General features: G+C 54.3%; 1 protein-coding gene across 2 annotated transcripts; it reads left to right on the plus strand.

Annotated features, from left to right (window-relative positions):
- The first annotated feature begins 149 nt into the window (after positions 1 to 149).
- Positions 150 to 14,081, plus strand: ZNF174 (zinc finger protein 174). Of its 2 annotated transcripts, XR_009864702.1 has the most exons (4): positions 150 to 1,228; positions 3,858 to 4,077; positions 9,484 to 12,890; positions 12,971 to 14,081. XR_009864702.1 is itself a non-coding variant. In XM_062179917.1 (3 exons), the coding sequence occupies exons 1-3, from the start codon at positions 827 to 829 to the stop codon at positions 10,083 to 10,085; spliced, it is 1,224 nt and encodes a 407-aa protein (XP_062035901.1). In that variant the 5' UTR covers positions 150 to 826; the 3' UTR covers positions 10,086 to 14,081. The 2 variants fall into 2 exon arrangements, 1 of the variants encoding a protein (XP_062035901.1); XM_062179917.1 differs by having other exon boundaries at positions 9,484 to 14,081.
- Positions 14,082 to 15,185: the final 1,104 nt, after the last annotated feature.

Genomic DNA, 15,185 nt, shown 5'->3' on the forward strand with positions numbered 1-15,185 from the left:
GTGCACGGCGAAGTTATGGGCAGGCCCCGGAGCCAATGGACAAAGGACGATGGCCTCGAGGAGCCAATCTCTTGGGGAGGGGGCGGGCCCCCGCGGGGAGTTCCTCTGCAGTCAGTGGGCGTCTCCGGGACGGGCGGCTTCGGCCCCGCCCCCAGCCCGGGCTCCTAGATTCCGGGTCCTGGGTCCCCAGAGGTGAGTGGGCTGCAGGCCGGCGCTTGGCGCCTCGCTGCTCGGGATGGTGGTGTCGCGGGCGCCAGGCGGAGCTCTCACCCGGCGCCGTAGCTAAGCCGCGTTCTGGATTGTCGTAGCTTTGCTGGGCCTGGGGACCGCGGCGCCGCCGCAAAGCCGGAGCCTCTGGGCCTTTCGCGCGTGGGCAGGTTCACCTCTAACCACACCTGCGAGCGGCGCTGTGGCCTTCCCCGGCTGTCCCCTCTGGGTCCCAACGAGATGGTCGAGGTCGGTCTCAGCCAGGTGCAGAGGCAGGAGGGCTGGTGCGGGCGCCTCGCCAGACAACGTCAACTTCTAGGGCTGCCTCTCCGCCAGCCCGCTTCGTCGGAGACCCCGTGTGCTCGCTCCTGAAATAACAGAAGTAATTTCTCCCCGCCTTTGCAAGACAGTGCAAAAGAGTGGCTGACCAACTCCACCCCAGGGTTTGCAGTGGAGGCTCGCGAATGACAGGCGTGCGGCTGCATCCCGGCCCCCCGGACGGCCTCAGGAGAGCGGCCTAGGCAGGGTCCGCGGGGCGTTCAGAGAGAGGGGTCTTCAGTGCACGATCCCAGAGGTTTGACCTGTTTACAAGGAGGGGAGCTGTGTCCCGAGCCCCAACATGGCAGCTAAAATGGAGATCACCTTGAGCTCCCACCCGCAGGCCTCCTCCAAGCAGGAGAGACACATAATCGCAAAGCTGGAAGAGAAGCGGGAGCCCGCTCCCCAGAAAAGCCGGCCCGACCCGGAGCTGTCCCGCCAGAGCTTCCGCCGGTTTTGCTACCAGGAGGTGTCGGGGCCCCAGGAGGCGCTCGCGCAGCTCCGCCTGCTGTGCCGCCAGTGGCTGCAGCCCGAGCTGCACACCAAGGAGCAGATCCTGGAACTTCTGGTGATGGAGCAGTTCCTGATCATCCTGCCCCCGGAGCTGCAGGCGCGGGTCCGGCGTCGGCATCCGGAGAGCAGCAAGGAGATGGTGAGCCTGGTGGAAGACTTCCAGAGAGCAGCCAAGAAGCCAAAGCAGTGGGTAAGGAGCTCCCTCTCCCCGACTCCCAGTGTCCCCTGGTAGTGTCTGGTCCCTGGACCCTTGGCAGCCGCTGGGCATGGACTGCAAGGCCTTGTAAGTACCGGCCTGTCTGGGAGCCTGCTGCAGGCAGCCCCAGGTGTTCAGAAACCCCAGCTGCTGGCACCGTGGGGGAAGGAGCAGACTCGCGCGGTCGCTCCCTTCTTCGTGGGACGCACATCCTCAGAAGCAGCTTTTAGGTTTCTGAATCTCCACTGTCAGATCTTCCTCCACCCATTCCTCTTAGAGTTTTTTTTTTTTTAAGATTTATTTATTTATTTGAAAGTCAGAGTTACACAGAGAGAGGAGAGGCAGAGAGAGAGAGAGGTCTTCCATCTGATGGGTCACTCCTCAGGTGGCCACAACAGCCAGAGCTGCGCCGATCAGGAGCCAGGAGCTTCTTCCCAGTCTCCCATGTGGGTGCAGGGGCCCAAGGACTTGGGCCATCCTCTGCTGCTTTCCCAGGCCACAGCAGAGAGCTGGACAGGAAGTGGAACAGCCGGGTCTCGAACCGGCACCCATTTGGGATGCTGGCGCTTCAGGCCAGGGCGTTAACCCACTGCGCCACAGTGCCGGCCCCTAAAGTTTTTCTGTAATCAGAACTCCTCGTAGGCAGGACCATCCTGTAGGGCGAGAACTTCAGCTCTGGGAGTATAATCAGAACTCCTCGTAGGCAGGACCGTCCTGTAGGGTGAGAACTTCAGCTCTGGGAGTATAATCAGAACTCTTCGTAGGCAGGACCATCCTGTAGGGCGAGAACTGCAGCTCTGGGAGTATAATCAGAACTCCTCTAGGCAGGACCATCCTGTAGGGTGAGAACTTCAGCTCTGGGTGTATAATCAGAACTCCTCTTAGGCAGGACCATCCTGTAGGGCGAGAACTTCAGCTCTGGGAGTATAATCAGAACTCTTCGTAGGCAGGACCATCCTGTAGGGCGAGAACTTCAGCTCTGGGTGTATAATCAGAACTCCTCTTAGGCAGGACCATCCTGTAGGGCGAGAACTGCAGCTCTGGGAGTATAATCAGAACTCCTCTAGGCAGGACCATCCTGTAGGGCGAGAACTGCAGCTTTGGGAGTATAATCAGAACTCCTCGTAGGCAGGACCATCCTGTAGGGCGAGAACTTCAGCTCTGGGTGTATAATCAGAACTCCTCTTAGGCAGGACCATCCTGTAGGGCGAGAACTGCAGCTCTGGGAGTATAATCAGAACTCCTCTAGGCAGGACCATCCTGTAGGGCGAGAACTGCAGCTTTGGGAGTATAATCAGAACTCCTCGTAGGCAGGACCGTCCTGTAGGGCGAGAACTTCAGCTTTGGGGACCTCAGTGAACTTTGTTCCAGTGAAGCGTCTGGAATATTGCCTTTGGTCAGGAGGTTCCAGCTCAGCCAGTGTTGCTGTTCCCTCCCGCCCAGCCCGCAGTTAGGGCTGAGGCAGGTTAACAGACAAGAACAGGCTTTGGAAAGTGGGGACTTCGGGAGCCGCACTGCTCGCACTGTCTGCTCACCAGGACCTCTGGCAGACAGGTGAATGAGTAAGAGCGGCCCCTCCCGTTCTACAGGGCCTGTTTCCAGCAGAAGTAGGGAGGGGGCTGGGTGTAGGATGGGAATCCATGGGCCAGTGCTCATGGCTGCTCATCATATTTGTGCCACCTCTCTGAGCAAAGTTGATTTCCAGGCCTTGAGAACGGCCCAGCCTTTAGGGACAGCTGAAAACATTGGCTGGTTTGAAGCACCCTTAATTCTGACTGTTCTGCATGCCCTTGGAGGTGTCAAAGGTCTCTTGTCACAATTGACCCCTAGGTCATTATTGGGAATCCCCAAGGCCAAGGGGCGAGAGGTAGCGCTGCCGCTGGTCAGTCCTGGTGCAGGAGTGCTAACGGGTGGCGCTCGTTCCCAGGTGGCCGTGTGCGTGCAGGGGCGAGAGGTAGCGCTGCCGCTGGTCAGCCCTGGTGCAGGAGTGCTAACGGGTGGCACTCGTTCCCAGGTGGCCGTGTGCGTGCAGGGGTGAGAGGTAGCACTGTGGCTGGTCAGCCCTGGTGCAGGAGTGCTAACGGGTGGCGCTCGTTCCCAGGTGGCCGTGTGCGTGCAGGGGCGAGAGGTAGCGCTGCCTCTGGTCAGTCCTGGTGCAGGAGTGCTAACGGGTGGCACTTGTTCCCAGGTGGCCATGTGCGTGCAGGGGTGAGAGGTAGCGCTGCGGCTGGCCAGCCCTGGTGCAGGAGTGCTAACAGGTGGCACTCATTCCCAGGTGGCCTTGTGCATGCAGGGGTGAGAGGTAGCGCTGCCGCTGGTCAGCCCTGGTGCAGGAGTGCTAACGGGTGGCACTCGTTCCCAGGTGGCCGTGTGCGTGCAGGGGTGAGAGGTAGCACTGCGGCTGGTCAGTCCTGGTGCAGGAGTGCTAACGGGTGGCGCTCGTTCCCAGGTGGCCATGTGCGTGCAGGGGTGAGAGGTAGCGCTGCCGCTGGTCAGCCCTGGTGCAGGAGTGCTAACGGGTGGCGCTCGTTCCCAGGTGGCCGTGTGCGTGCAGGGGTGAGAGGTAGCACTGCGGCTGGTCAGCCCTGGTGCAGGAGTGCTAACGGGTGGCGCTCGTTCCCAGGTGGCCGTGTGCGTGCAGGGGCAGAAGGTGCTCTTGGAGAAAACTGGATCCCAGCTTGAAGAGGAGCTGCCGGACTTTCCCCCACACGCTCCTAGGCGAGATCTCAGGGAAGACTGTCTGGAGGAGCTTTCCCAGGCAGATTCCCATGACCGGGTGAGCCCCCATCCATGGGAGAAATCCCCACTCCTCCAGGAACCAGCCCCCAGGTTGGCTGGAGCAGGTGAGTGCGGCGTGGCTGCTGTCTGCCCTTCGTCGGCGTCCAAGCAGCGGGTGGTCCTGCAGAGGCAGAGCGCATGTGTGTGTTTAATGTGTGTGATAACATGGTCCTAAAATGTCACCGTCAGAGCTGGTATTCTGTACATAAGTACACAAGTATTGATTGCTTTCTAGCCATGAATACTTGACAATCCAGTGCATGAAAGGGTCGCTCCAGTACCATCCCCGTTCGGAGCTTCTGGTGAACGTCCACGTACGCCAGGGCTGAGTGTCGTTCCTGAACATGGCCCGCTCTCTAGACAGGGCCTGAAGAATCTTCTGTCAGTAGAGAAAAGCCCCACTCCATGCTTTTTCTCTTCCTCCTCCTCTCTGATGCCGTTTGTGCTTTCAATTCCTACGTCTGGTTCCCTGTGTGCATCTGGCGCGGTGCGAATGTGATTTCTGACCCCGGGCTCCACAGCGCGGTGAGCGCTGCTGCTGAAGGACCAGGTGATGTGAATTCGGGAGACGGCAGGGCTGAGATGACGGTTACAACAAGAGCTGGAGCCTGAGTTACTTAACATTGGCTAGAGCCCACGAAATACCTGTGTTTAAGTTTCTACAAGCTGCTATGATCAAATACTAGAAATTGGTAGTTAATAGACAACAGACTGACTTCTCATAGCTCTGCAGGCGGGGAAGTCTGAGCTCAAGGTACCACCATGGTTGGGTTCTGGTGAGGGCCCACCTCTGGGTCACAGACTCCAACTTCCGTGTCCTCACAGGGCAAAGGGACAAACAAGCTCTCTGGGGCCTCTTCCAGGAGGGCACTGATCCCATTCCCATGTGGGCAGAGCCCTCGTGACCTAATCAGCTCCCAAAGGCCCTGCCCCTCAGCGCCATTGCTGTGGGCGTTGGGATCTCAGCAGATCAAGTCTCGGAACGCAGGAAATGGAGAAGATCTGGGGCATTCGGGAGAGAAGCTGTGACTGGCTGAGGTCGCTCCCCGTAACCTGTGGCTTCATTGTGCTGAGCGACGTAGACCACACATGCGCTCTCTCGCCTTAGCAGGGGCAGCTGGCGGCTGGCTCTCTCTCTTTCCATTGGATCCCAAGAGGTGGGTGACCGTGGTCCTCCTCCCTAAGGTCCGCCAATGTCTTCCTGCAGAACTGCACTGCTCGGAACGGTAGCCCCTGGCCACCTGCGGCCTTTCAGATTTTACTCGCTGACGTAAAATCACATATCCTAAAACTCACCCTTTTGAAGTGTGTAGAGCGGTGCTTTTTAGTACCTTCACAAAATGGCGCAGCCATCACCACTGATTCCAAAGCATTTTCATCACCTCAGAAAGCAGTCACTTCCCATTTCTGGGTCCCCCAGCCCCCGGCAAGCACTGACCTGCTTTCTGTCTCTGGATTTGCTTATTCATATAAATGGAACCATACAGTATTGGCTTTTTGTCTGGCTTGCTTCATTGAGCATTATGTTTTCAAGGTTCATCCATGTTAGCATGCATTAGTGCTTTTTTTCTTTTTTTTTATTTTTATTTGACAAGTAGAGTTATAGACAGTGAGAGAGAGAGAGACAGAGAGAAAGGTCTTCCTTCTGTTGGTTCATCCCCCAAATGGCTGCCATGGCTGGCACTGCGCCGATCCGAAGCCAGGAGCCAGGTGCTTCTCCTGGTCTCCCATGCGGGTGCAGGGCCCAAGCACTTGGGCCATCCTCCACTGCACTCCCGGGCCACAGCAGAGGGCTGGACTGGAAGAGGAGCAACTGGGACTAGAACGTGGCGCCCATATGGGATTAACCAAGTGAGCCACGGCGCCGGCCCCAACATTAGTGCTTTTTTCATTGTTTCTAGCTGGGAAATATGCATTGTATGGGTATACTGCAGGTTATCAGTTCATTGGTTGACAGACTTTTTGGGCTGTTTTCACTTTTTGTCTGTTACGAGTACATACTCCTTGACTTATGATGGAGTTACATAAATAAGACCTATTGTTAAGTTGAAAATATTATTGTCGGCCGGCGCCGTGGCTCACTAGGCTAATTCTCCGCCTGCGGCGCTGGCACCCCAGGTTCTAGTCCCAGTTGGGGCGCCGGATTCTGTCCCAGTTGCTCCTCTTCCAGTCCAGAGCTCTGCTGTGGCCCGGGAGTGCAGTGGAGGATGGCCCAAGTGCTTGGGCCCTGCACCTGCATGGGAGACCAGGAGAAGCACCTGGCTCCTGGCTTCAGATCGGCGCAGTGCCTGCCATAGTGGCCATTAGGAGAGTGAACCAACAGAAGGAAGACCTTTCTCTCTGTCTCTCTCTCACTGTCTATAACTGTCTCTCTCTCTCTCACTGTCTAACTCTGCCTGGCCAAAAAATATATATATATTATTGTCAAAAATGCTTTTAATAAACTCAACCTACTGAACATTATAAGTTAGCCTAACCTACCTTAAAAGTGCTCTGAACTTTTTCTTTTATTTATTTATTTGAAATAGTTACACAAAGAGAGGAGAGGCAGAGAAAGAGAGAGAGGTCTTCTATCCGCTGGTTCACTCCCCAGTTGGCTGCAATGGCCAGAGCTATGCCAATCTGATGCCAGGAGCCAGGAGCCTCCTCTGGGTCCCCATGTGGTGCAGGGGCCCAAGGACCTGGGCCATCTTCCACTGCTTCCCCAGGCCGTAGCAGAGAGCTGAATCAGAAGTGGAGCAGCCGGATCTCGAACCAGTGCCCACATGGGATGCCAGCACTGCAGGCAGTGGCTTTACCTGCTATGCCACAGCACCGGCCTCTGAACTTTTCTTTTTCAAAGATTTATTTATTTAGTTGGAAGGCGGAGTGACAAAGAGAGAGAGAAAGAGAGAGAGAGAAAGAAAGAACTTCCATTTGCTGATTCACTCCCCAAATGGCTGCAACAGCTGGGGCTGCCCTAAGCCAGGAGCCAGGAATTCCATCCTGGTCTCCTACATGGGTGGCAGAGGCCCAAGCAGTTAGCATCTTCCAATGCCTTTCAGGTGCATTAGCAAGAAACTGGATTAGAAGCAGAGTAGCTGGGACTCGAACCAGCACTCCGATATGGCATGCTGGCATCATAAGCAACAGCTTAACCCACTGTGCCACAGCGCCAGCCCCACTTAGAATACTTATAACAGCCTATAGTTGGACAAAATCTAATACAAGCCTATTTTATAATAAGGTACTGACCATCTCATCTAATTTAATTAAGACGTAGCAAGATGGGAAAACATGAAAAATAATATCCAAAATACACTAGCAAACCCATACGGGAGACCCAAAGGAAGCTCCTGGCTCCAGGCTCCTGGCTTCAGCCTGGCCCAGCCCCAGCTGTTGTGGCCATCTGGGGAGTGAACCAGTGGATGGGAGATATCTCTTTCTGTCTCCCCCGCCCCCAACTCTACATTTCAAGTAAGTAGGTAGATATTTAAAAAAAAAAATGCACTGGCAACATGGTACACTGTACGGTGTGGGCTGTCTCACTCTCATAATAACTGGCTGAGTGGGAGCTGTGGCTGATGCCACTGCCCGGCATCGACAGTGCCATATCACACATTACTAGCCCAGGAAAATACCGAAACTGGATGTAAGGTTTCTAGTTGAATACATCATAAAGCCAAAAAATTACAAGCCAAGGATCATTTGTAATGCTGCTATGAGCATTTGTGTACACGTTTTTCTATGGACATAGGTTTTCGCTTCTCACTAGGAGTGGAACTGCTTGATCTATGGTAAGGAAGTTTTGTGAGGAGCTCCAGATGGTGTTCAAAGAGTGGCTGCACGGCGTTGAGCTCCCACCGACAGAGTACCGGATTCCAGGTCTCCACATCCTTCCCAGCACGTGGTAGTGGTCTGTTCTGTTAGAGTCATCCTGTCAGGGGCGGAGCGTCCCCTCTGAAGGTTTTAAGTAACCAGTGGTGTTGAGCACCTTTTCCCGTGCTTATTGGACCGTTGTGCGTGATGTGTGGGAAAATGTCCATTCAGAGCTTTTGCCCATTATAAATTGAGTGAATTGCCTTTATTGTTGAGCTGTAAGACTTCATTCTGTTTTCTGACTGTTGGGTCTATGTGTATGTAATTTGCAGTTTTTTTCCCTCCATTCTCTGGGTGGCCTTCACTTGCTTAGTAGTCCCCTTTGAAGCACAAATGTTTTCATCTCGAACAGTCTGGTTCCTCTGCTTCTGCGTGTTTGTGCTTTTGGTGTCATGTAAAACACCCCTGCCCACGGTCACATCCACGATCGCAAAGATTGAGCTGTATTTTCTACAAAATCGTCTTGCAAGTCTTCACCAAAATTAATTTACTGTAATGCGGTGAGCTGCTTATTTAAATTTGAATTAAAATTAAGTAAAATTAAGCGCTTAGTTCCTCAGTCACCCTACCACGTCTCGAGTGCTTGTGAGCCACATGGTCACATGCACCTGTTAATTACCATATTGAGCGCCTTGCCTGTGCTTCCCGTTCACTCTCCCAGACCCTGCAGCCATTCTAGCTGTTTCCATCCTTTTTTTTTTTTTAGAAATTTATTTATTTACTTTAGAGGCAGAATCACAGATAGAGAGAGGGAGGCACATAGAGAGAGAGAGGTCTTCCATCCCCCAGTTTACTCCCCAGATGACTGCAATGGCCAGAGCTGGGCAGATCTGAAGCCAGGAGCCAGGAGCTTCTTTGGGTCTCTCACTCGAGTGCAGGGGCCCAAGCACTTGAGCCATCGCCCTCTGCTTTCCCAGGCCATACACAGGGAGCTGGCTTGGAAGAAGAGCAGCCAAGACACGAACTGGCACCCACATGGGATCCGGCGCCACAGACAGCGGCTTAGCCTATAGGCCGCAGCACTGGTCCCAGCTGTTTCCATTCTGATCCCCCATCTGGGCAGTCAGAAGGTGGGGGTTTCTATGATGAGGATACGTGTTGTTTAGGGCTCACAGTGCAGTTTCTGAACACGTGCTGTTGATTTTGTAAGGAAAAAATAAAACCCCACCGCAGTCACAGATCTACCCCCTCTAAAGGGCAGGGAGAGGGGTTGTCGGCGAGCGGCCACGTCAGTGAGGGCTGTTTGTTGAAGCAGCTCAGACTCTGGGCTGGGAGAGCCTGCACAGTGGTGAACGTCAGCTGTCTTCCTCCATCCTTGACTGGCAGTTCTGATGGGTTGCGTTTTCCCGTTCCTCCTTTCCCTAAAGGTAGAAAGGAGCGAGGACGCCAGAGAACCTGGCACTTAAGTTTAACGTAAATCAGAGCCAGCCCGGCCGTCCAGGCATTAACCAGAAGTCTGGAGAGCCTGACGCCTAGACGTGTGGGTGGGGGCGTCTGCCCCCCAGGAGTCTAACACAGGCGGCCGTGCCAGGCCCCTTCGAGAAGCCTTGCAGGATGTTTCACGATGCTTTTGCTGAAGTCCAGAAAATGAAGCCTGTCCTTTCTAATTGTAGAGGCCCCCAGAGCGAGAAGTGACAACAGGGAGAACCCTCAGCAGGAAGGGGCTAAAGGAACAAAGCCATGTGCAGCGCCAGCGGGCAGATCCAGGGGCGGTGGGCTGCAGAGTCCCGAGCCCCGAGGGGCGAGCCTGGCTGAGCCCCGGCTGTCCCGGAGGCAGGGCAGCTCCCAAAGTGCCCAGAAGCCATTTGCTCACTACCAGAGACACTGCAGGGAACTGGACCACATCAGCAGCCCCTTAAAGGCGCACCCGCTGAGGGAGCTGAAGAAGAGCAAAGGAGGCAGAAGAGGCCTGAGCGGCCGCCTGCCTCGGCTCGGCCACCCGGCGCCCCGCTCGGCCAGGAAGCCCTACAGGTGCGACGACTGTGGGAAGAGCTTCACGTGGAACTCGGAGCTGAAGAGACACAAGCGGGTGCACACGGGAGAGAGGCCCTACGCCTGCGGGGAGTGCGGCCACTGCTTCGGGCGCCAGTCGACCCTCAAGCTGCACCAGAGGATCCACACCGGCGAGAAGCCCTACCAGTGCAGCCAGTGTGGGAAAAGCTTTCGCCAGAGCTCCAACCTTCACCAGCATCACCGGCTCCACCACGGCGACTGAGCGCACGCCCGGTGCCAGGAGGGTCTTCGGGTCTCCCCTCCCCTTCCCTGCATGGAAGCCACAGACCGCGCGACTCGCAGGACAGCAGGGGCCCTGGAGGGGTGCAGGTGCCCATCTGGCCGGTGAGCAGCCCCAGCAGAGGCTGACCGGGATCCTGACCGGGCCCAGTGCTGAGAGGAAGAGCCGGCGGCTGTGGGCGGTGGCCGTCTGCAGCAGGTGGCAGGCAGCTCCCGAGGGAGAAGCCAGGTGACCCCACGGGGCCCTGACCGTCCCATCGCCCTCTGTTGCTTTATTTATCTTCTCAAATATGTTAAAGGGTAGAATCCGTCTATGTCATGCGTTTACTCTCAGGCCAGACAGGTGGTCCACCAGAACTCCAGGCAGCCAAGCTCCAGCACTCTGTGATACCCAGCTGTGCATAAGCAGAAGAGTTCATCATTTGTGTGAGTGGAGGGTTTCCAAGTAATTAGATCCAGAAAGAAAGAAAACGTGTGGTCGAGGGGTCTTTTTCTGCTGAACACCTTTGATTTAGAAGAAGATCCACGTGGTTGCTTTGTCCCTAGCCCGAGAGGTAAGGAAACTACCTAACCCTAACCCTAACCGAGGCCAGACTGCTCCGGGGACGTGGGGGGTCCTCCCCACTCTGCCTGCTCACCGAGGCCGCTGGTTTGAAGAACGACAGAAGGAAGGGGTGATGACGTGTTCTGAAGTTGGATTGTGCTGTAGAGCTTGCGTTCACTTGATATGTAAATTGTACCTCACGAGTGTTTTAAAACATAAGAGAGTATATTTATATAAAATGCTCAAGTCCTGGAACTGGGCCTTGGGAGATCCTCTAATCCTACCCCCTCGTTTTCTCAAAGTACAAATAAAACCCAGTCAGTACGAAAGTGTTAGTCACCCGGGCAAGCCAGCCATTCCTCAGTGTGGGGGAATCTGGCTGATCGTGTGCACCGCCCATGGAAACAGGCAGGCAGGCGCCCCAGGGCGCTCTTATGCCCCCAGAATACCATGTCAGTGTGCACTCTGCCTTTGAACACTCTCCCGTTTGCATCTGGGCCTGTGACACCCCCATGTGCCCTCCTCTGCCTTCCCCCAGCTGCCTGGGCACAACTTTGCCCAGGGGACGCTTGGCAGGCTGAGCCTCTGGGGAGGGAGGGTTGCCCTAGACCTCTAGAGGGGGGGACGCTGGGGTCGTGCTGAGCGCCCTCCAGTGCCCAGGATGCCCCACAGCAGTCACGCGGCGCAGCCGTAGGGCTGTGGTGGGGAGACTGCTCCCCACACATTGCCTGGGGGGGAACGACCTCATTTTCCACTGTTGTAGCTTTGAGACTCAGCCCGTGTCCCGCTGAAAGAAGCGGATTCTAGCTGAGACCCTCGCTTTCCACTCAGGGCCCATGTTGGCCTGAATGCAGTGACCCTGGGCGCAGTCGGTGGGCAGCACTTGTGTTTGGGCCAGAGGGGCACTGAAAGCCCCGTGGCTGCCTCAGAGCTGTGGTGGCCCTGGAGGCCTCCCTCCCAGCTCCTGTGCTGACCACCACGGGACCCCTCCCCAAATTCAGCTGCGTGTTAGCGCCCTCCAGTCTGCAGCCTCCTGGTCAGGGTCTCTGGATTTCCCGTTCTGTTCCCCCATCCCTCGCCCCACCCTCTCTTTCTAGGCCAAGTTTCACTGTTGTCTCTTAAGTTCCAAGTCATGGTCATGTCTGTGTCCGTTCCTGTCGATACTCTAACAAATGCCTGCAAACTCAGTGGCCTGAAACAACACAGCTTCTCCATTTCCAGAGGTCGGAAGTCCAGCGTGAGTCTCGCTCAGCCAAAATCCAGCTTTCTGGAGGGCTGGGCCCTTCCAGAGGCTCTGAGAGCCAATCTGGCTCTGGGACTTGTTCAGCTTCTAGTTGCCACCTGTGCGCTGTGGCTCGTGGGCCCCTCCAGTGTCCCCGCAGTCTCTCGTTACATCACCTGCTCCTCTGACCCGGATGCTCCCGCCTCCCTCTTCTGAGGACCGTTGGGATTCTCGTGGGCCCAGGATGATCTTCCCATCTCAACACCCTTAACTTAGTAACAGCCGGGAAGCCCACGGGCCACATAAGGGAGGGTGCCAGGTTCCAGGACTTGGGATGTGGACGTGTTTGGGGGCCTGATGATGGCCGCCAGACACGTCCATCTCGAGTCGAGCTGGTCCATCCAGGAGGACCCCTGCCTGAGAGAAGGAGCATGCATTTGCACTTCCCTTATCTCTAAAGCTTGGCACAGGGACCCTTCCTGCAGTGAGAGCTTTTGCTTGCTCAGTGTGCTTCACAAAGAGCTTGTGTGTGTCTGTGTGTGTGCGTGCGTGCGTGTGTGTGTGTGTGTCCACACTTATTACAGAATTGATAACTGTTTAATTTTGGTGTCTTTGGATGATGAACTGTCAACCGTGGACCCTGAATAAATGTGACAAAATCACCACTCTGCTCATTTCTTTCCCAAAAGGTTTCAAATCTGACCTGCCTTGACTTCCTCTCTGGTGTTGCTTTGGCTTAAGGCTCGGCTGCAGGCCAGCAGTGGCACTAAGGGTGCCGTGGACAGGCAGGAGGCCCCGCGTGCTGGATTCTGATGAAGGGTTCCCATGCTCCCCCTTTCCACTGAGTGGTCTCCCCTCGGTGCAGACCGCCACCCTGCTGATTTGACCAGCTACCATTTGCAGCACCCAAATATAAGAAAATGACTTCTCTCCTATCGTGCACAGCCCTGGAAGGTTCTGCCGTCTGCCCCAGGCCTTGTCTCATGCGGTGACTTCTGCCCCCGGAGGCTGCAGGGATACAGGTGAGGAGCGGAAGCACCAGTGGCTGGGAGGGGTCTGGACAGCACAGATGGCTCTGAAAAGTGTTTTCCATCTACCGCAGATGAGGACTCGCAAAGCCCATCCCATAATACCATTATCCCACCCAACGGAATTAGCAATGACTACTCACAGTACGACAGTGTTGAAATTTCCCCCAACTGTTTCTAAAATAAAAATGTTATTTTTTATAGCTTTCCTGAGATATTTCACATGCCAGAGAAGTTCATCCAAGTGTATAACTCAGTAGAGGAAATTCAGAGTTGCACAGCTTTTACCACTGTCTAATTTTAGGGCATTTTCGATAGCCCAGAAAGAACCCCCTTACCCATTACTGTCATTTCCCATTTCTGCTCCCTTCCCTTGCGGGGTGTCTTCAGGGCCCTTCCGTGTGGTAGCATACGTCGGGGCTGTATCGTTTTCATTGCTAAATAACACTCCATTGTATGGCCAGATCACATTGTGTTCACCTGTTCATCTGCTGATAGACGTTTGGGTGGCTTCCGTGTTTGGGCGATGGTGAATAATGCGTCTGCGAGCGCTGGTGACAGGTTTTTATGTTTCCATTTCATTACCTGGGTCATCCAGTCATTCCGTGTAACTCTTAGGAAGAGCTGCACTTCCAGAGGGCTGGTACCACTCTGCATTCCCACCAGCAGTGTCTGAGCGCTCCAGTTTCCCCACATGCTCACCGACGCCAGTGCTTGTCACTGTGTCTCTGATCTTAGCTACTCTAATCGACATAGGTTTGGACTTTTCATTTCCCTAATGACGAATGATGTGGGGCATCTTTTCACCTATTTACCGGTCTTTGTGTCTCAGCTTTGGGGAAATGCTTTGGAGAGGTCAGAACCTCTGCTCATTTTTAAATTAAATTTTTTTGTTTCTTTTACTAATGATTGAATTGTAAGAATTCTTTATTCTGGAATCAAGTCCTTATCAGATATGTTATTTACAAATAGTTTTCCATTCACTTGTAATAAACCTTTGCATGAATCTAGTTCATCTCTTTAAAACAGCTGTCACCTGCCCAAATACCAAAGTGGCCAAATTATCGCCTTAATTACCAGTGACACAGCAACTTGACACTCCTGTGAGTGGAGGCTGCACCACCTTTTTTTTTTTTTTTTAAGGTTTATTTTATTTATTTGAAAGAGAGAGGTAGAGACACAGAGAGAGGCCTTCCTTCTGCTGGTTCACTCCCCAGATGGCTGCAACGGCTGGAGCTGCGCCGATCCGAAGGCAGGAGCTTCTTCCAGGTCTCCCACATGGGTGCAGGGGCCCAAGAACTTGGGCCATCTTCCACTGCTTTCCTAGGCCGTAGCAGAGAGCTGGATGGGAAGGGGAGCAGCTGGGACTAGAACTGGTGCCCATATGGGATGCCAGCACTTCAGGCCAGGTGTTTAACCCACTGTGCACCACCATTTAGGCCAGTTCCTGGCAGCCTTTGAAGCTACACCATTGCCACAGGCTACCCACTATTTAACCACATGTGGCTCATAGTTTTATTAATGGAAAAGTTTTAAAAATTCTTTTACGACAGCTTTTCTGTTTAGACTCTTAATAGACAACTTTGCAGTGTAGTGAAGCTAATATTTATTGATAAGCACTTGATAAGCAGCAGTCATTGCTAAGCACTTTATGTGAAAGACCCTCATTTGATTCCTACAACAGCCCTGGAATTTGTTATTGCTCCCATTCTAGAGGGAAGGAAACTGCTGGTTCAGAGTTTGAACACTGTGTTGGATCACAACAGCCTTGAATAGAACCAGCTCCGCTGTCAGTGTCTGTGTTCTTAGCTGCAGATTACAGAGGTTTGGTGATCGGGACATTAGCTGTGGGGAGATCTAGAATTGTTCCTGTTGAGTCTGCTGAAACCCGAATGTATGGATGTCAGGTGGGAGAGATGAGGAGCTGAGAAACGTGTCGGTGGAGAGGAGGTAACCAGGTTCGAGTAGCCCAGGAGCAGAATTCTGGGCTACTTCCCTGAGATATGGTGGCCTCTGCATGTCCTGCCTACAGTGTGGCTCTCCCAAGCTGGAACAGAAACACCCAGAAGATTTACAGGGAACACACTCTAAGAATGAACAAACTGTTGCTGTGGATTCATTCTGAGAGGAGGAGCACGGTGGGGGGAAAGAGGCATGGAGTCACCACACAGACCCCGGGAGTCGGGTGAAAGCAGGCCAGGGGCGAACAGCCCACAGACTCGTTTATTTCAGTTGCTACAGCAGCTTATATAGCCAAGGCAGCCAATCCAATCAAGGGGCAGTTTATGC

This window comes from Lepus europaeus, chromosome 21 (assembly GCF_033115175.1).
Source record: "Lepus europaeus isolate LE1 chromosome 21, mLepTim1.pri, whole genome shotgun sequence".
Classification (NCBI taxonomy): domain Eukaryota; kingdom Metazoa; phylum Chordata; class Mammalia; order Lagomorpha; family Leporidae; genus Lepus; species Lepus europaeus.